The 21,709-nt window shown below is 35.8% G+C and overlaps 1 protein-coding gene across 3 annotated transcripts in view; it reads right to left on the reverse strand.

Moving 5' to 3' along the window:
- Window positions 1–21,709, reverse strand: part of PTPRN2 (protein tyrosine phosphatase receptor type N2) — a 647,850-nt gene that overhangs the window by 346,000 nt on the left and 280,141 nt on the right. For all 3 annotated transcript variants that reach the window (XM_065050472.1, XM_065050473.1, XM_065050471.1), the window contains one exon: window positions 9,421–9,500. In XM_065050472.1, coding sequence (XP_064906544.1) covers window positions 9,421–9,500 — 80 coding nt within the window. The remainder of the gene's footprint in view (window positions 1–9,420; window positions 9,501–21,709) is intronic.

A 21,709-nucleotide genomic window follows, 5' to 3' on the forward strand; every position in this document is an offset into this window, starting at 1 on the left:
AGTGCATTGGGAGATTTGTTGGACTTGAAAGAAAACCGCTTTGCACTTACACTACACGACAGTTTCATTTGGCATTACCAGCTGTAGGTGTGAACAAGCTGACTGCAGGAGTTTGGGTGCTTTACAATATTATACGTGGTAATATTTATGAAAGTTTAAATCTTTGTAAATTTACTTAACCTTAAATTAATTTTGAATTCTTAAAGAGCTTTGAATATGTTACCAAAGGGCAATGTGAATGAAGGAGGCTTACAACGAAGAAATGAGGATTTGCATCAGAAGACTTAAGAGACTTAGCAACAGAAAAAATATGTTTTAATATGTTACCAACTAGAGACCACAGGAAGAGCCTGAAAACCTTTCACTGCACTAAATTCTACAATCCTGACTTCAGCCAATCTTCCTGGATTTATCTGCAGTATTTATGCATGGCAGTCCCATCATCAACATCTATACACTTGTGTGGATATCTCTGATGGGTTTCTCTTATCTACTTTAAGTCACCTATCATAAGTGCATAAGATAAGCATCTCCATATGATGGAGATGTTCATATGATTTATTTTTTTTTCTTTGAATGCAGAGGCAATTTAGACAACTAGTTTTTAATAAATGCTTAGACAACTGCAACTGGGTTAGATGAATTCTACCCTCACTGTTACAACGCATTTAGTTATATTACCAGAGAGCTCTTTTAAAAAGTCAAATTTAAAATCATTATTAACCTTTAAATCATGATATAAATTAATTTAAGAGACAACTAATTTTTACCTGTCTTCATAGGCCTGCCTATAGATTTCAGAAAAAGCAGCTAACAGAAACACATGAATAGCTGCAAATCAATCTTTGCAGATATGTATTTTTCTAAGTTTCAGTTCTGGCCTTTCTATTGAACCTTTGACAGAACGGACTGGTTCAGGTATCAGCTACTGTCTTCTGAGATATTAACATATATACTACACCAATGGTGTGCTTGTCTTCATTTTAGTTTAATAGCAACCTGGTGGTTTTCTATGAAAGGTTGTTGCAAAATACGCATCAGAATGTAATGACATGAACCACGATTGCTTTAATTGAAGAACATGGGCTACATAATCCTACTTAGCTCTTGTTTTCCTCCTCAAGTCTATAAAATGACAAACTATCTTTAGAGTTCCCAGTAGTTAAGAGGCTTGATTAAGGAATTTCTCTGCTGGAATAAGTTGCGCTTTACAGAGTGGACAAAAAGAAGTTCTGAAGTTTTCGGTTACAACATAAATTGGTTGAAAGCAAGATGATTTCTTTCTAAATTAGATAACTCACAGTCATTTTAGAGGAGAGAGGTGTATGAAAAAAAAATCCATCTTTACTAATCACAGCAATGAATATCAGAATTAGAAGGGAGTAACTGGAGAAGCGTCATAACCAAAGACATTTGCCATTCTTCAGGATTTAGGCACATTTACCAAATGGCAGCACCCCCACAGCTGCTAATACTCACTTGGTTTTTCAACAGAAGAACAAGATGGGAAAGAAATGCCATCTCCTAAATTCATTAATCATTCTATCAGACATTTGGTAGTGCAGGAGACAGTTCAGATTCTGAATAACACTTCAAAAATATAATGACATCCTTTATTCAGCAATGGTAGGATTTGAGGGAAATACTTCAGATAGATTTGACAATACAGCAGGTGAAAGGGAATTGATCAACTACAGAAGGGTCAAGAGATGAAAAAGGACAATGTGAACTAAGGAGGCCTGAGTAGAAGAAATCAAGATTTGTACCAAGAGAGCTATCAACAGAAAAAGAGCTGTCAAACTTTTATATTTCACATTGGAGACTAAAGAATTGTAACCCTCCTTAAACCAGGGCAACAGAAAGTGAAATCAGATAGACCTCACAGCCCCCTGGCTACATTGCTCAAAGTCTCCAACACAGAAGCTGTCAGTTCACTTTGAAGATGAACTTCAAATTATTCATAAATGCACTCTTTGTTACCATCTCAGAGAGAAAGACACCTAAATGCATGGTCTACAAAAATCTAGACAGAGAGAAGGAAATCAGCTGTAGACTTTCTTCTTGTTCTGTTTACTTCATCACGGCTGAATTAGGGATCTGACAATGACTGGCCAATGAGTACTTTCAAAACAACTGTTAGTTGTGGTTGTAGGTTAGGAAAAGGACACCAAGACAGTATGCCAGCACACACGATTGTGACTGAAGCCACAGAGTTCATCTTTCTGAGACTTCTCACAAGACATGCAAAGTTTATGCCAAAAATCAACAAGTCAACCAAGGCTGGTTATAGCCATTTAGTGAGAACAAGGACTTCTTAGAGAAAACAAAAACTTATTAAGCAGAAATTGAAGTTTCCTGCTTCTGATGATATAGAACTCATTGGCACTGACAGTTGCCACAAAAAAGAAGATGGGTTTTGCTGGAACCAAAACAACAAAACAGTCATTGCCAAGTTTCAGTATAACAGCAAAAGCAGCAGTACAAGGAATAATACATTCCCAGGTTACATGTAGTTTAGTGAAATATATTATGCAAAGAACATTCAACAATTAACCAACCATGTTCTAAAAAGAAACAAAGGCCAGACAGAGCTTAACCACAAGTGAAAATGACCAGCATTCTACACTCACTACCTTAAATGATGTTTCACAGTTTTTGTTCAAATTCGCCCATGGAAACAAAATGCTTATAAGACATGAATCAGTAATAACAATTATTCTAAATATGCTTTTAACTAAATATATGAATAGGTAAATAAAACTTTACATAATCTTGTTCTCACAGTTGCTGATTTATTCCTCATTGTTCTGCTATTCCTTCTCTTAGTGTCCCTCCTTTACATTTATATATTCTTCACACATACACATCACATGTAGTTTTACTATATGAAGATAAAGAGTTACATTAGAAGAAGATAAATTTGAAGATAGTTCTCTCTCTTTCATTCTCCTGAGAACCTTCTAGAAAATTTTCCTTCCTAATAATGGATGATAATATACAGTTATCATGTTTATTTCAACAATGCTGGTATGGTCAATACTTACTGGCCAGAGAGCACAAAGAGCCTCTGCAGCATTCCTAGAACATTCAGTTTAACTTGTACACCAGATCCTCATCAATTGATTCTCTAATCGATAGGAAATTATCTTCCCTCTGTGTTGTGTTTTGCCAAATTTCAGACCATGAAATTAAGAGGTATGCAAGCATTTATGCCATAAATGTGTTTTTTATTATATTTATTTCTATTATGCAGCAAGCTGGAAAGATAACTCCATTTCACCGATAAAAAGAAGACTACATTTCATTACTGGAATGAACAGAAGTCATATGAATCATTTGCAATATTTTAGACTTAGATTTGATCTGCTAAAAGTTGAAATGTATATTTCAATTATACTGAAGGCTAACACAAACAATTGCTGCAAACAGCTAAAAAATGCATCCGAGGACTATAGCTTTAACCAACCATTTGCACTTTCACAGTTCAGTCACTTAAAATATATTTATAATAGATATTTGTAGCACTGAATTTATAAGGAAATCAAAATATGTTCATGCTAGAGACTCTGTCCTTTCTACCAGGGCCCAGATTGTATGTGTGACAAAACTGTGATTTTGCTGAATGTGCATAAGAAACAGGAGAAGTAGACAGATTTCTGCAGTGACTGTGTAAGGCGGGTTCCTCACCACTACATTCAAGCTGAAGAAGAACATGGAACAATTTTTTATTTTAACTCAGGTGAGTTGTTTCACTGTCTGGAATCTCTGAATTTTAAATTTCTTGTCCATCAGAAAATTCTGTATTTCAATCCTGCTAACTGTCCAAGGTCATTAAAGGTTTGTAGGGTGTGATGGGAACCAAAAGCCCTTGTAATTAGACCTGTGATTTAGCTACTTAGGCCTACGTATTTAGAAGAGTAAGTTTCTGATGCCTATAAACACAGCTCAGACTTGCCAAGCAACAGAAACATATCAGAGGAAGAATATGGCATAAACACCTTCTTCACCAACTGAATCCAGGGTCACTAATACGACTGGCCATTTAGGCATCCTAATCAAGATTAAAACTGTGACATCTTGGACCACTCCAAACCGATAAGACACCATCAGCTTAAATAATCAGATGGGGTAAGTTAACTCTCAGGGTTTTGAAGTATCTTTTACATCTCAGAAGGACTGTTTAATGCTAAAAGGTAGGGATCATGTTTTGTCTGTTTAGAGCTGCAATTTTAGCAAGATCTATTCATTTTCGATGTCAGGAAGTTCCATTGCAATATTTGTTGGCATGGATATTTCATCACAGCTGGGACATGACCAAAATTGGTAGATGGCAAATCTCAAATCTGTAAGTTTACAAATTTAATCATTTGCCATTGTTTAAAACTGCTGAAGGATTCTATATGTATTTTTTTAACCATTCCAATGCTTTTGAGGCAGCATCTTTACTCAAATTAGCTTTCTCGTTAGATTTTAATGGTAATACAGTATTTTTACATTTGTGGGAGTTTTTTACAGTGGAATTAGTTTTTGCAGAATTAGAAAGCTGGCAGAGAAATAACTTTTAGACAACAAGGTGATATGATTCAACACCTCGTTCCCTAAGTTATGATTAATATTCCCTATCAGCCATGCACTTCGTGAAAATGTGGGCTTCACCAGCAAAGCAACAGCAAAATTAAAAAAAACAAACACCAACAAACAAAACCAACCAACCAAAAAAAAAAAAATCAAACCAAATCAATAGTTTAGCTAAAAGTTAAAGAAATTTAGGAAAAAAAATATATTCTTGATATTCTAATGCATCTTCAAAATTCATGTTTTAAAAATGAAATCAAGATTTCTGACTCTCCACAATGGTGTACATCACAATACATCTTATACACAAGAACCTGCATACAAAACCTATTATTTCCTTACTATCTGGTTATGCATTACTTTTTGCTTTGTTATCTATCCCCTATCACTAATATGCCTTACATTATGCATACATCCCCTTGCTTTTCAGTCTCCAGTTTTTATATCGCCTAAACTGTTGCATGCTAATAGAATACCAGAAAAATGTAACCATGATTCTAACTAGCGAAAGGTTGCAGCTACACGTAAGCAAATGCTTTAATTTCATTTAAGCAATGCTGAGTGTCTGTGCACAAGGACTTTTCTCTCCTGCATCCTGTTTTCATGTGTGCAGTATATATGTGATCATTACAGCCATCTGATACTAAAATCCTATGCTCAGAAACTTCAGCAGGTTCCTCTTTTCTAATTATCACTGTTAGTGTACATGGCTTGCATAAACGATGGGATTCTGGAGTACTTATAAAGCTGTATAAAATCAAACTCATTGCTCATTACTATATTGACTATATTACAATTTTATATAAACAGAGTTATCTTGCAGATAATTGTTCACTGATAGATTTCTCCTAACCTTTAAACTGAAGAGAAATGAAATCCACATTCATTTGTCTAAATGATGTCATGTGCCAAGTGTAATTACTTCTAGAGCAGGTCATCTATGTCTAGAGAAAGTTTATTTCTTCAAAACGTTGAGATGAAATTACATTGCACCACAGAGCCTGACTTATTAAACAGCAATAGGCCAGAGGACAGCTACTTGATGCAAGATATGTTTTATATTATGAATGTCAAAGCATGCGACACTAGCAAAACATGGGCTGCCCTTCTGCTCAGTAGTCAAAGAGCAAATAAAGGTATTGTTAATGTGAGAAAGCAAGCTATTCACAACTTTAAATTAGTCTGTTGTCAGCTTTCCCATATAATTATGTAGCCTGAGAAAATGGGGGAAAAAAAATCAAAACATTTACACAGAATTGGAACTGTGGATTACTGGAAAAAAAAACAAGTTTTATCAGCAAGAACATGGCTGAGGATTTTAGAGAGCTTTATATTTCCTCAAGCTGGGTCTTGTGTACACCAAGAAGAATGAATCTCGAAATCCCAGAAAACATAGGAAACCATTTTTATTATCATATGCCTATATCTCTAATTTTTTTACTAGATATTCTAAGTCATTCATCTGTTTGCAAAGTTGCTAAAGAATCCCATGCCTTTTCTAACCTGCACGTGTGCCAAATTCCACAGAGGAAGGTGGAAAATTTTAAATGTAGTTCCCTGTATTTAAACCTAAATAATGCAAGGAAAATATGCAATTTATCCATTTTGGTTAGAAAAATCTATACTGCATGAATAATAAGATCAAACTCCTGCATAGAAATTGTTCCTGTGGTATTAGTGAGACATGCATGTACATAACATCTACACAAATTAATTCCTTTTTGTAAATCTGGATAATTTACATTCCCACAATTACTATTGCATCTGATTACCTGCATTTCTAAACTGTTTTTGTTTCTAGGGACATGATGGACAGTGAAATTCTTCTGTCAGTTTGGTCATTTTCTGTAAACAAGATCTGTTTCCAGAGTTCCTGGCTGCATGTCAAGTTACCTAATAGCAATACACCATGGAGTAATGCATTTACTTGTGCCTACCCTGGAAGTACACATTGATTTATTCTGCTTTGGTTTTCTTGGGTAAATTAAGTTTTTTGAATGCTTTTCTTCAGCATACCGCTGACTTTTAAAATTTCTAATTACAACTAAATCCTGACAAAATTCTTTAAGTATATACTGCTGTTGATCTTTTAACTGAATTTATTTTTGGCTTCAGAGATCTGCAAGTACAAAACTTATTGAAAATAAATGAACTACTGAGTGACTACCTTGCCAAGCTACTACAACCTTATTTATAGGGTAGAAAGAAAAATTACATACTTTTAAAATTTAAGATGTTTGATGGATGGATAGAATTGTGAGTGTGTTCTGTTGTGATGGGGGGCTTTCTGGGTGGATGGTGGTGTGTTTTGTTGTTGTTGTGCTTTTGTTGGTTAGTTGGTTTTTGTTTGGGTATGGTTTGGGGTTTTGTTTGTTTGTTTCTTTTATAAAAGGCAAACACAAGGTTTAGTTATAACAATACTGTGGCCATGGTGACATATCAAGAGCAGCTGACATAAGGCTCCTACAAACCTCTTTCTGCATCCACCAAAACCTGAAAATCTTAATGTACTAAACACACAAAAGTTGTGCCTGGATACAAATATATAGAGTAGATAAAATTACAGTATAAAATATTAGTTTAAATTGCTGAATCTGTAGAACTTTCTCTGAGGTAACATTTTTTGTCCCCACAACCTCCCTACTTAGCCAGCAATATTTAAGTTAAGAAAGTTGAAAACAATGCCAGGGGTAAGAGAAAAGCTAATGTTAATTCTTGAGTTTTGCTGAAATAAATCAGTCACAGTACTTATACTTGCTAGGAACAGGCCAAGGCACATCAGGATCCTCCAGAAGGTTTCTATGGACTTACTAGATTGCAGTGGATGTCTATTCCATGCACTTCTTCACATGTACATTTTTGAACACAAGTTAATTTCATTATCCACAAAAGCCAAAGCTAAAAACTGCATTCTGAACCCATTTTCTACCAGTTTCATCTATTCTTGCATTGTAAGAGCCACTGCACAATCCCATTCACATTCACTGTGTCACTCTGGACTTGACAGATGTTTGTCATTCCATACTCATTTTTTTTTTTTTTTTCCAAAATAAAGATTCCTGCCTTATTGCATGATATCCACACTTACAGTCATGCATTCTGCCTTTCTCCAAATCTTTTCATTTCAACCAGAGTTTCCAACCTCTCTAAGGTAGGAGAAGCAGAACTCTATGTTGTATATAAATACAGGCAAGCCACAGATTTATGCAAGGACAAATGCTATTGTGTTGTTTTCTATTCCTTTCCCCATAATTCTTAAAAAGTTTCCTTTTCAACTGGTATTCATTCAATTACCTATTACTACACTAAGTTCTTACTCCAAAGCAGTAATGGTCTAATTAGACCTATAACTTCATAGGTAAAGAAATTATTTTCTCCATATGCATTTTTTACACTAATTTACAATTCATTTCATCCGCCATTTTGAGTCCTGTCACTCAGTCTGTACATTTCTAGGATCAACTTTCACCTTTGATATTGTGAACAATTAGTACCATTAGTAGGCTTCCTCATCACACTGTTCATCCTCTTTTCCAGCTCATTTATAAGTATGTTGAATGTCACTGTCCCAGCAGAGATTCTTGCACTTTTCTGCTATCTCTAGCTGTTTAGAAATCTAATAATTTATTCTTAAGCTCTGTTTATTGCCTCTTGGCCAATTACTGATCCACCATTTTCATGTTCTATATTCCACATTCTTAGAAACAATTAGTTTCCTTAAAAATTCTAGTGAAAGACTTTGTCAAAATTCTTTGCCAACCCAGACAGGCTTTACCAGTTACATCATGCTCGTTGATCCCTTCAGAGAGGTTCAACAGATTTGCAAGACAAGACATTGCTGTAAAAAAGCCGTATTGATTTTTCCCATGTAAAAGATATATATTCAGGTGTCACATAATTCAATAATTACTTGATTGCAATTTCCTAATTTTGATAGTACTTTGACAGGTTTTTGGCATGTTAAACCCTTTTAAGAAAAATGGTACCCCATTTCCTGCTCTCTAAACAGTAGTTAGCAAGACCCATCTCCAATGGGTCCTGCAAAGGAAAGTTCTGGCATGGGCACTACCCCAGTTCTCTCTATAACTAAATTAATCTGTGGTGAAGCATAGCAAGTTAGTGTACAGTTTTGGGGTGTTTTAAATGGAATTATTTTATTTCTGTTTTCAAGCAACATTGTAACTTGTTTACTCATTTTCAAAAGCTACCAATTGGGTAATTTGGAAGCAAATCACTTATAAATTCAGTTACTTTGCAGAAATTATTTCTTGTAGCTAGTAACTCCATAATACAGTTAGTAGCCAAGTTGACAAGAAGCCAATGAGAGTCCTCGGAACAGTGTTACTTATTCAGAAGTAGCTTAGCTCCAGAAATACAACTTTTACTCTCAAGATTAACTCATCATGGAAACTGCCTAAACAGCACACCAACAAAGTTATAGTTCTACTATCTTTTAATCCAGAAATTAAGGCTAAACTGTAGTAATTCTTTTGTTCCCTGAAAAGAATTGTAAAAGTGAAGGTGTTAAATCCTCATTTAGAAACAACCAATCTCTTTTTATGAGTTCATGACAAGACTGATGATTTTTTCGCTGTGCTAGACCTTGACTATAAGTCTCTATTTAATCCACTTACTCAACAAACAAGGAAGTCTCAGGTAGTTTTAATTGACTCAGATGTTACTCTTCAATTTCCTCTATGTGTCACTCACCTCTAGACAGTCTCCATCTTTAAATGTCAATCTTCCTGGGAGAATAGGATGTCTCTGTGCTGTTTCTAGGGCCACTGCCCGCTAAGCAGATGTGTGGGAGGTCACAGTTTAGGAATGGAGAACAAGGACTCTTACCTGCTGCTTTGGCAACATCTGCAGTGGAAATGTTCTGGAGGTTTGAGTGCACTCTGAAGGTCACAGCTGGTCCCAGCACGCTGGAAGAGATTATTAAAAAAACATAAGATTCTTAATCAAGAGACAGGGCATAATATTCCTTATCAAAATAGGTTTTTAAGGAGAAACTATTAAGACACCATTTAGCCCTCTTCCTCTTGCTTCATTAGCTACATTTGCATACATTTTTATACCTCTTGTGGTTTCTTGTGTGTATCTTGTGCCTGTCTGAAAGAATTTCAATGACATTAACTAAACTTCAAAACACTCCTGTAAATACTATTCTTGTTATGAAAATGGAGAACTGGAGGCACTGAAATTGTTATTCACCAAAGTAAAGCATAAACCATCACTGGAATTCAGCAGCCAAAGAAGATCACATGTAGTTTCATGTTTTATGTGCCTAACATCAATACAAGTCTAGTCCTGTTGTCACAACTGTAAGTCAGAGGGACAAGGAAGAAACTCGGAAGATTTATCTTGATCATATTCTGCAAACACATGTGTGGCAAAAAGATTTTGGACATATCTGATCCAATGGCTGATTTTGACCAGAAAGATACCACAAAGTGTTTATCTATTAACAACAGATGTAATCACCTCTTTGAATAACTTATGAAGGGAAACAATTGACTCTGTGGTGACCTTTTTGGGTGTACTTTGATGGCCCTTTCTGGTATTAAGATATATGATACATTTACAGAGGAAGGTAATGATTAGGCAGATGAAGAATGGCAAAGTATTCAGGATTTCACAAAAAGCTTTCTTTGTGTATTTTTAAAGAAAAATAAATCCATGTATGTAATGTTACATTCATTCTACACCCATCCCAATAATATCCAACTTACATGTATATCTGATGAAAGGAATAAATAAATTTTAGTTCTGATATCCTTAAAACAATAATAAAGTCCATATGTATTGAAAACATAAGAAAATTACATGCATGGATATATAGTAACTGTATTTTTGAGGAAAATGTCCAGTTAACAAGAGACTGTAGAAAATATAATACGATAATTTACAGACGAAAAGAGCACAAGGGCTCAACAAAGACAAATATTGGCACCATTATAAAAGTTTACAGACATAGTATGTATTATGTGAGCTCCTAAGGTTTTATTATTCATATAAACAGTGAAAAAAATTACATTTATACTATGACTAACAACTCTGCTTAAATGGTGAAGTACATTGGCTGGGACCACACATGTAACACGCTCTGACCTTCTACAGCTGTGGCTTATGAAAGAATGATGTCTGAAAAACTGCTGCATAAAAGAAATAACCTGAAAATATTTTTGTTGCAGGGCTTGAAGTATTAAATTATTCTTTTACTAACATCTTGATATTTTGCATTCATGCAACAGAGAGCATTTAAGGAAGTGTGCTTAATTACATCACATATATCCTATACAGAAATACCTTTAAACTTCTTCCATTTCAGGAAGAAAAATTCTTATTAACCATAGGACTTTGTTTCGAGATGACAAAAAGAAACACACTAAGAAGCATTCTTTTGGTCTTTTTCTAGCAAAGCATGCACTGTGAACATCTTATACCAGAGTTAACAGGAACTTTCATTAATCCATCATTTTTTTTTCTAAATACTCTTAGGGAAGGGCAAGAAAAAGAAAACACAGAGATTTTATTGGTAAAGGGCACTCCAGATCCCTAGTCATTAATGATCAAGAAACGTATTTTAGTAATGCTAGGTAATTATAAAGCATTTATTAGCATAATTGAAGTAATATTTTAGGTTACAATACTCAACAATTGAAAAGCATATTTTATTTGAGACAACTGCTTTACAAAAAATTCAGGTCATTCCCCAATTCTGTCACTAACACTGAGATATCCAACTTTAAAAGGCAGCTGGGAGTTTCATGATATCATACACTGAATTTAACTACTGTTGCCCTGTCCTTCTTTCTGCATTGCCAGCTTAAGAGAAATGATGATTCCTCTTTGGCTGCTCATACACTGACAGTGTAACTAGCAGTCTGCTTTAAATAAAAGCAGGCACCAACCCAGTACACAGCTATCCCACGACAAGGGTAGGGTGAAAAAGTATTTAGATATTCCCCTCAAATCTACTCTGCATATTCCATTATAGCTGTGAACCTGGAACCAACTTAAACTTTCAAGCACGGTGTAGTTCCAGTTTGGCTTTATCAGCAAAGACACAAAGTTTCCTGCCCTCCTTCCCTTGCGTGTGTTTTTTGCTTCTGTCTCTCGCCCAGAGCTCACTCCCCGCTCAGGTGTCCTCCAACCCCGCTCACTGCAGTTGTGCACCTAATGGCATCATTCAAATTGTACAGATTAAAGTGGGATCATTTCAGTGACCCAGCCCAGGCAGCGAGAGGGGTGAAGCCTGGCAGGGACCATCGCACTATTCTCTTGGATAATCCAGGAACACGACAGGATCTGAGTCAAGTCCACGTACATGTTGTCACAAGCACTATTATTTGTCCTTACAACTGAAGAGAAAACATACGGAAACAAAGAGGAAAAAACCGGGTGGGGAAAAAAAATCCTTATGGAAGTGGGATGATATCAAGCTAACACCATTCTTTTTCAAGAAAGAAGAAATCTCAGAATCATTTAAAATGCCCACTCATATATTGCTACATGGAATAGTGTTTTTCTCTATGGTAGCAATTCAATGCTTGAATGTAAGGAATCACCTGAGCACCACATAAGCACAGCTTCACTAGGAATATCTACAAAATACAGAAAATAAAGCAGCTCTCGTCACAACTCTTTGCATATTGGTATTCTGCTGTTTATTTAAAAGCAAACAAAAGACCTTGAGATTACTTGGTCTAAATTGCATTTGTGCTCAATGTTTTGGGAACTGACTGCTTCAGGAGCTCATAAAATGAGATTTTTCTCATGGGGGGCTTCTGGTAAAAGCACTCAATAAATAAACATTTCAATAACAATAGATGCCCTTTGGGGAATTCCTCGCTGTTTGTTATGTGTTGGACGAGAACATTTAAACAAAACCGGTAATTATTTGACTGCAAAATATTTTTTTAAAATACTTTTTAACAAGAGGGCAACCAGCCTGGAAAAAAGGTTCTAAGATGGATAAAATGCACCCCTGATACTTCCTAACCAGAAACTTTAAATTAGATAGATAAGACCGCTTCTTCGTGTGGCTGTCAAACCCTCTGAAGCCTAGCTAATATTAATGGCAATTGTCTTTACATCACTCGCAATACGGAGGCTCACTGAAGTGCACAGGATTGTTTATGACCTGACGAATTGCAAACAAACTGTTCCCACAGAGGAGGGAGGGAGGGAGGGAGGGAGGATGCTGGCGGTAGCGGGGGCATCCCTCCTGCCTGGCAGCTCCATCTCGCCAGCGCTCAGCCAGCTGTGCAGGGAAAAGCAATCAGAAATGGAAAACACAACGTCCAGGCTGAAGCGTAACCTACACCTCAGACATGCATCTGCCGCAATTGAGATCTAAAATTTTAGATAGTAACACTTTTAATCTAGAAAAGTAAGGTTTTATAACAGATTTTTTTATTTTTCCCTCCAAGCTGTATGTGGCTACAATTACACCTGTGTAAATTTGTAGTTGACTGTTCTGACATAAGTGAACTTACACTTAACTAAACAAGAGAAGACTGTGAGTTTTAGAAGGCGTCTGGACCATATTATTATTTTTTCTTTTTTTCTAATACTTTGTTATGAATTTTTTTTGAATGAAGGTAAGCAGGTCTGGCTTCAAGGCTAATAAATGGTGACTTCTTCCAAAGCAAAATGTAATTTCTGCTAAATTGATTATGTGAAATTTACTAATTACCCCCTCTGTTGGCTGTCACAACTTCTAGGTTTTTTTTTAATTTCAATAATGTTGCCTTCAGCCATAATAGTAGTGTTTTTTTTTTTAACAAAGACATTCAAAGCATATTGCAAATTGTCACCCTTATGTGCTGTTGTCTTATATTCTGTTTACTAGAGATGAAATAATTACAGTGTTTATACCAGAATGACTCGAAGGTTGATTGCTGATTTAATAATGTCCCCTCCTCTTGGGTTTATATTTCTCATCTGAAGGTGGGAGGGTGCACAACATGCAGAGAAATAAACAATATTATTTGTGAAAAATAGAAGTATTTCCTTTCATTAGTTGTTTTACTGACTAACGACATTCTTATTACATTTTGCCTGTCAACAAATGAACGATCTGAATACATGGAGCTGGAGCATGGTCAATATGGCAAGGTCCATATCACTTTTAAGCCTTAGGTTATAATTACATTTATGAATGACAGGATTTAAATCTCCATAAATTACCTACCAAGCTTTGCATGCCTGATCTTCTCCCTCATGTGTGTACACTTTAGTATTACAATACCATACAGAAGGTTTACTGTGAAATGCAGTCACAGTCTATCATACCCCCTAGTGGAAAAGGATTTGAGAAACAAGTGCCAACATGGTTATGTGTATCCTTGATGATGAGACATAGAGCTGATGCCAGATGGAAATGAGTTGAGGTTGCACCGCATTTTTAAAAAATATAGGGAAAGTGCAATTTCTCAAGATTGGAGGAAGATGAGGAGATCGGGATTGGGTATTTCCAACATTAAACATTCTCTTAATGACCCTATTTTGTAAAACAGAGCTTGCCTTAATAAAGCTTAGATTTGAAATTAGAGTCACTACTTGTCTATATGTTCATTTCAAAATCCTTTAATCTCTGGAGGTTAAGAAAAGCAATTAGTAACGCTCCAGAGGATTGCACAAAGTAAATTTTATAGCAACGAAGGTAATTGTCTCAGGAAATGTCTGGTGGGCTTGAACTAATGACTTGCAATGTGTACACATTTCTCTGCTTACTGTGTTAGGAATTTGAAGCTTATGTCCATTGTTTATATTGCAATGAAGCCTCCTTTTCACCTTCTCAATTTTGGAAGAACTAAAATTCTCATAATACTGTAAATGTGTTATATATTATTTATATATAGGTATAGAAACATACTCATGTCAGATCGAATTAATGAGAAAAAGCACAGGATTAGAAGAGGCGTTTTTTAATACAGTATGTTCATACAAGATGATTTACTGAGTAAAGCCAAGGCAAAAAATTGCAGCTGGTCATTGTCCCATAAGTCATAAATGGATGGAGAAGTGTATGCTGGCTATTTTGTTCTCCTCCTGTTACTCAGGCCAGCTGTAAATCCATTGACCACTTGATTCAGGTTTCATCAATACTTTTGACCAGAAATTTTAACGAAAATTAATTTTGTGGAGCATTGCATTATACTCTATTTATATTACATACACAGGCACCTGACTAAACTTCAAAGATTCAGAAAATCTGTCAGGAACATACTGTGCTCTAGCCTGACCTACAAGAAAATAACTTCCCTGAACTGTTGAGCAGAGCATATTGATCATCAGCCAGACTTAATACTAAAATGGCACACACCTTTCACTCTTTGGTATCTTTACTGTTCAAAGATTTGTTTCATTTTGCACCTGAACAAACGTCAATGTACAGCTGTATGTATTCTCACATTTCTATTGACAAGTATGTACTTACAACCAGTGATCAATTAAAACATCTTTATCTGTTTTAGCAAATTGAGCTTCTTGAGCCCTTCTCTGGAAACACTGAATACTATCCTTAGACTGCAGAAAGACAGTGTTCCACAACATGCTGAAATACAGCCAAAAATATATTATCTATTCATATTTATATCCTTTATATACTCTAACCATGAACTGTTTGCATGATTGTGTACAGAAATGTGGTCCTGTACACAGAGCTAGCACAGAGAAAGTTGAAGATTTGTTGCAATAACATCACATCTTACGCCTGACAATGATCAAGTACTAAAGATGAAAAAGCAAAATCCCTGCTAAGGGAAGGGCACTAAACGTGGTGATCACCAGTTAGTGGTTGATTTTCTACCACCACTTGTATTTCATTAGAATGGTTTACATGGTGCAGCTGGGTGAATTGTAACAGACTACGTCACAAAGATTAGATGGAATAGCAGTCTCAGAGCAATCACATCTTGCAAATGTAACTATGTGGAAACAAAACTTAGGTCTGGATTTCACAGAATCATTGAATCACAGAAGGAACCTTCAAAGCAAACCCCTGCCGTAAGCAGGGACATCTTCACCCAGATCAGGTTGCCCAGAGTCCCGTCCAGCCTAGCCTGGGATGTCTCCAGGGATGGGGCATCCACCACCTTTCTGGGCAACCTGTTCTGGTATTCTACTACCCCCATTTCAACAACTTCTTTCCTCACCTCTAGCCTGAATCTTCTGTCTTTTAGTTTAAAGCCATTACCCCTTGTCCTACTGGATGGTTGCAGCTCAGACTTACCTCTGCAAGCTACATCTACAGCCTCCATAAATCAGGCAATTATTTGGACACCTGGAATTGTCCTCTTCTATTCCCCTGGAATGATCAGTGCTGTGGAGTGATTTCATGGAGAATTGTTTCAGGGGGAGAGAAGATGGCAGTACAGGGTGTCCAAATAATAAAATGTATTCTGACCAACACACTTCTGTCACTAGAATAATTTCAACAGTAAAGTCATAGAAAAGGGGTGACTGGTCCACAAAAGGATGCTTTCCAACAACAGCAGCCCATGTTTGGTGGGTCTCTGATACCAACCACTATTAAGTGATGGATCTTTAATTATTTTATTTTAATCATTAATTTTATATTACTTATTTAATCCGTACACATCAAAACTGTGCTAAATACACTGGATACTAATTTACCATGCAAAAGATGATGAAAGAGTATTTTTAAGATTTCACAACTCACTTCATCTCAGGTGAAGATTATTTTGCTAAGCCTACAATTTAAATGATTTAAAAAAACGGACAACACTCAATTTAAAGATTGATGCCACACTCAATTTGTCCTATTTTTATTCTTCATAAAATGCAACTTCTGATGATTACTCAATATCTATGAATAATTTGCAGAGTTTTAAAATAATTTTTCTATTAATCTGTCACAAGCCATGAAACTTGACATTTTCACCACGCTGAGTACATGAAAGTTGCCAGCTTTGCCTGCCATGCAAATAAGGTTCTTAATTACAGTATTTAAAAGAACAAACCATACATGTGCTATAATTTTTTACAGCAAAAGAGTGTTTGGACCCTGAGAGAATGGAAAAATGGTCTCAACATGCTGCTTAGATGTACCGTGATTTTTCTTTCACTCCCCCAAAATTAAGCTTAAGGATAAAAATGTATTAAAAAAAAAAATAACAGAAGATAATTGTATTCTGTTTCTATTTCCATTCTTCTTCTTCTTCATATCTTTTAGCATTCTGCCTGGTACATGAACAGCAGACAGTTTTAATTTTTAGCCAGTAAGCATTCAATGTATTTTACCGACTTGAGGTCTACTTACCTTCCGCACACCTTTGTTGTTAATGGAGCCCATTGAAATAACGTGTAAAATTTGTCTACTGGGATGCTAGTCACCTTATGCTGAGTTTGCACAAGTGACGTTTAATAATTAATGAAGAACATGACTCCTGTTTAGACTTTTGCAGAGGTAAAGGTTCAGCTTTGATAGGAGCCAGGTAGGTCACAAATTTCTTTGATGAGGATTAAACAGCACAACCAGAGACCAAAAAAAAAAAAAAACCACTTTGCTACAGCTTCAATTCAAAAAGTTACAAAACTCTGAGTGCTACAATCAGAACCCTCCTGCGTGCTCGCTTAAGGACCTCTTGGCTTCTCCTTTAGCTCTGAGGAGACCAACTAAAAGATTTAGTCTTGAGGTTCCCCTGCCAGCTGTGAGGGAGCGACATTTGCTTTGCAAAGGAGGCTTTGCAAGTGGAATTCATTGGCCTCTTTCAGTTGCACCTACAGATGTGTATTTGCTCCTACTGCCTTTATGTCTCCTCAGGAATACAAACCCTTCCATAGGCAGGTCGTGGTGCAGCTTGTAGGCCTGGATACGCAATATTTACTGGCTAGGGTGTAAAAAAAATGTGCATAAGAATGATTTATCTTTTTCAGCTGGGCCAGCAGGTCTGTAATACTCATGCAACCCATCCATCCAGGTGACAGAGACGAAAAAACGTGTGTTTGCATACGTAGGAGAATCAAGTAGCCAAGGGCAGAAGGCTCAAGAAAGACATACCTATAAGATTAATTTCATGTATTCCGTATAAGGGACTATTCTTTTAAACAAATCTCTACACAATAATCTTTTTACGTTTCTAATATTAGTTATTCTATTTGTGGACCAAGCTTCAGTTCAAGAGTGAGAATCTCAGTTCTCTCTATTCTCATATCTGTCACCAAGTTCTGTACCATCTAAGGGAAACTGTCTTGAGTTTCAATTTACCCATCTGTAGAATGGTAATTATTACTTGTTAATAGTATGTGAAATGTTATATAAATTAAATGCAATGGCATGTAGTCAGTGACTTGCTTGAAACAAAGGAGTATATCCTGCCTACCTTATAATGTTATGAACTTTAATGTTATTTTTAAAAGGATATGATGGCATTCTCAGTCACACAGAGGGATGGGCAGTAGAGAAATATGAAGTTAAAAATAGGTAAACTTTAGAAGATCACTTATCGGTAAAAGCCTTCTCTTGAGTAGGGACCTGTGAGTACAAGGATATGTATCCATAACACTGGGTTTCATTCTGCTTTTGATTACAAAAGTGCAAATCTCCTGGTTTAATGAGATAAAGTGTTGTAATGGAAAGTCAAACTTTGTACATTTTTATTTATAAGTCTCCCTAGATTTTTACTGTCTTCCTGTTTTGTCACCTAGAATTCATAAAATGCTGCAGGCCAAAATCCTTCTTGTTATTTTAATATATTTTCATATTTTTCTAGCAGGAAAGTTACAGTGAAGAAGGCAAAATGATCTTGGCTATATGCACATTTATTAAAGAAAAGCACACAAAATATATTATACCTCAGGGGAAAAAGCCACAAGACTAATGTAACGCTAAGGTTGAAAAATCATTCATTTTTAAGTAAAGGAATGCATAGTCGAAACTTCCACCTTATTTTTGTTTCCTTATCCTCATTCCTTTAAAAATTGATGCATCTTTATATTATAAATTAGTTCTCAAATGAGACAATATGTACCAGAAAACACAATGTAATTTCTTATAAAGCCTGCATGTGATGAGTTACAGCAGTACATTTTTTGGACTATTTGTTTTCCAGACTCATTAAAGCTGTGGAAGAAGTCAAGTTTGAATGGAAGTGATTCCATTATTTCTGAGTTATGCTTTTATAACATTTTAAACAAGATTATGCCAAATAGCCTTAGTCTGTTGGTTTGCTATTTAAAATCAAAGAACAAATGACAAATATTGCTCAACTTTTTTGAAAGGTATATTTTTTTGTTGAGACTGAACATAGCACAATTCAAACTGAAATAAAAATGTTGCCTAATTTCTGGACAATAAATGGAATGGAAGTAAAAGTTCAATCTGTTGCTAGCTTATATTACAGCACCTTAAGGAGAGCAGTGTGGACTACATGGTTTTTCATAAGCACAGTATTAGAACGTTCCTCTCAGTCAATCTAAATGGCATAGATGGCAGAATCCAGAATCTGCCAATCTAGAAAAAAAACTTTGCAAGAATATTAATCCACAGGTGCTCAACATACAAAACAAGAAAAGATTGATCATACTGAATCAAGGAGAAAGAAATCATGAAGAATCTGTACAGTAAAAGTTTGCAAACACAAACCTAACAAGACACAGTGCCATCTGTCCCACTACTGCTCTGTGGTTAAATAATCCTCCCTCACACTATCCTGCCTCTCCAGCTACCAATAATTTCCTGAGATGTTCACATTTAGAGCATACATATACCACATGTCATAATCCATCAGCATGATGAGGTGAAAATACCAAGTACTGTTCCAGTGTTTAGGTTCTGGATGACTGAATATGATTACTGGCTGATTGAGTTTTTCAGGTGTTAGAAAAATAACATGACAAACAATGAACAAAACCTATAAAGCATGATTAGGACCCTACAGCCCATGCACATGTTCATAATAGGTGAGGCTGGGAGCTCCACTCATCAGTCTGCCTGCCCAACACTGATTTGAACACGTTTAAAGCTTCTCCAAACTTTCAGCACTTGGTTTGATTTTCAGATATCTTCCTCAGATTAAGTTCTTTTCACTGGGATGGTTGGCTGGCTTTTCAAATTGTATTTATTCCAGCCCAAACGTTTCAGCCCTTCCTAAGAACAAGAATAATAGTAGATGTTATTTGGAGTGTAAGGCCTTTTCTTTGAAAAGGAGGTGGTAAATGTCTCTAAACCCACTACTCGAAAACAGAGATTTGAAGTATGGGAGAATGTGCTTCTTGCTCCACTTGGGCCTTCCAAATTTAAGCTTTTGTTAGATCACTGTTCACATAAAACTATGCAAAAAACATAGTTGACACTAAAGATATACTACAGTTTAACAGGAAAAACCAATCTTGACTTCATATCTAGAGATGCAGTCTTTCTTTTCAAAATGTTTTTTCTAGTAGGATTCCTGACATCCAAGGAAGAATGGTGGTAAAGTAGTACAGAAGACCAATATTTTTAGGGGCCTCAACTTCATTTTTATCGGACTTTAGGAAGCATATTGCAAATAAGGTACAGAACTATAAGAATGTAAATGTCCTACCGCTGCTTTGAATTCTGCTGGTACCATTCAGTTCTGCCTCAGGTTCAGACTTGGTTCATTTGAAGCCAAGTCATTTCAGGCAATTTGTTCTTACAGACCAAGTGCCACTGTCTAAACCAAGAGCTGACTTCTGGGACTGCTGAACACTCAGAATGGTAATTAAAAGCAATGGGATCTCTTTCTCAATAAGTGAAGTTCTTTACAGAAGAGGCTGAATAAGCTACACTCTGAGACATCAGACTGGACACTTCATATTAGCAAATGCTTTGACATTAATCTCTTCATGCAGAACTCCAGCTCTGTATGGTCCTATTAATACCCCACATCTCATATGAGTTAAGTATATCAGTTCATGTTTGTCAAGCATTTTGATAGCGTAGTGAAGAGCACCATAGGAAAAAACAAAACAAAACAAGAGGAAATGGGTTTTCTGACCTCAAAGCAGGATTTGAATAATGTGCAATAAATGAATCCTGAAGCCACACATTGAACAATGAGAATAAAATGAAGCACTGAAGAGTTGCTCATTAACTCAGCATTTTATTTCCTGCATATGGGATAAGACAGACGGCTGTAGAAAAATATGTAGATATGATCAAACATTTCAAGACTATATCATAATTAGTCTTTATAAAAAGATTGATATATTTGGCCAGCTCAAAAAAATAAAAAGACTTGAGTTCAGTCCAAAGTAATGTTTTGTTTGTTCTTATGACCAAAATAAAAGTATTTTTCTTATAAGGCAAACTTAGATAAATTTTGACTCTAGTAATTACTTTGACTTTAAAAATTATAGTATTTTATTTTCACAATGCCAAACCACACTGCTGTGGCTGCTACAAATTTTGAAATGTATTTTTCAGCTGAAGCCTCCATATGGTTTCCATACGTATTTTCAATTAACCTGAATTTTCATTTTTTGTATATTAAACTATTCAAGTAAAACACCGAATCCATCTCCAGCCTCAGTGTGGGTAGGGAGAGAAGTCAGGTGAAAGTGGAACAGCCAGCCTGAGGCCTGGGAGTTTGCATGTTAGACTCTGAAAGATCAGTGATTTGGTCTTTTAACTTAGCTCTGGATATAAGATATAGATCCAACATGACAAGGGACTATTGGTTAAATTTTATGGCTCTGCAATCCAGGACATTGTATTAGATAATCAGCTTCAGCTTTTTTAACTTGAAAAATCTATTTATATTAGCATTTGGAAACTGGCATAACTATCCTGTTCATCCCCAACATAGATTATATGTTTATATAGACAATTATTTTACACTTCAAAACAACAGCGGCAGATAAAGATCAACATCATTTTATGGAATTCATATAGAGTGTTCTGCTACAGGCTTTCCACTGAAAAAATAGATATGGAAACAGACATGCTTGTTGGTCAAGTTATCATGTGTCCTAAAGGACAGTTCTTTGAGTATTGAGTTTCATTATATTAGAAGACAAAAATGACAAAGATGCCCACTATGATAAATGGGTGGAGGAAGCCAACACAGTAGAAAAAAATGGGGAAAAAAAGAGAAAACTAAAGTGAGAGATCTTCAGTGGCAATAGGGCAAATCATATA

The sequence above is a fragment of the Columba livia genome, chromosome 2, assembly GCF_036013475.1.
Source record: "Columba livia isolate bColLiv1 breed racing homer chromosome 2, bColLiv1.pat.W.v2, whole genome shotgun sequence".
NCBI lineage: Eukaryota > Metazoa > Chordata > Aves > Columbiformes > Columbidae > Columba > Columba livia.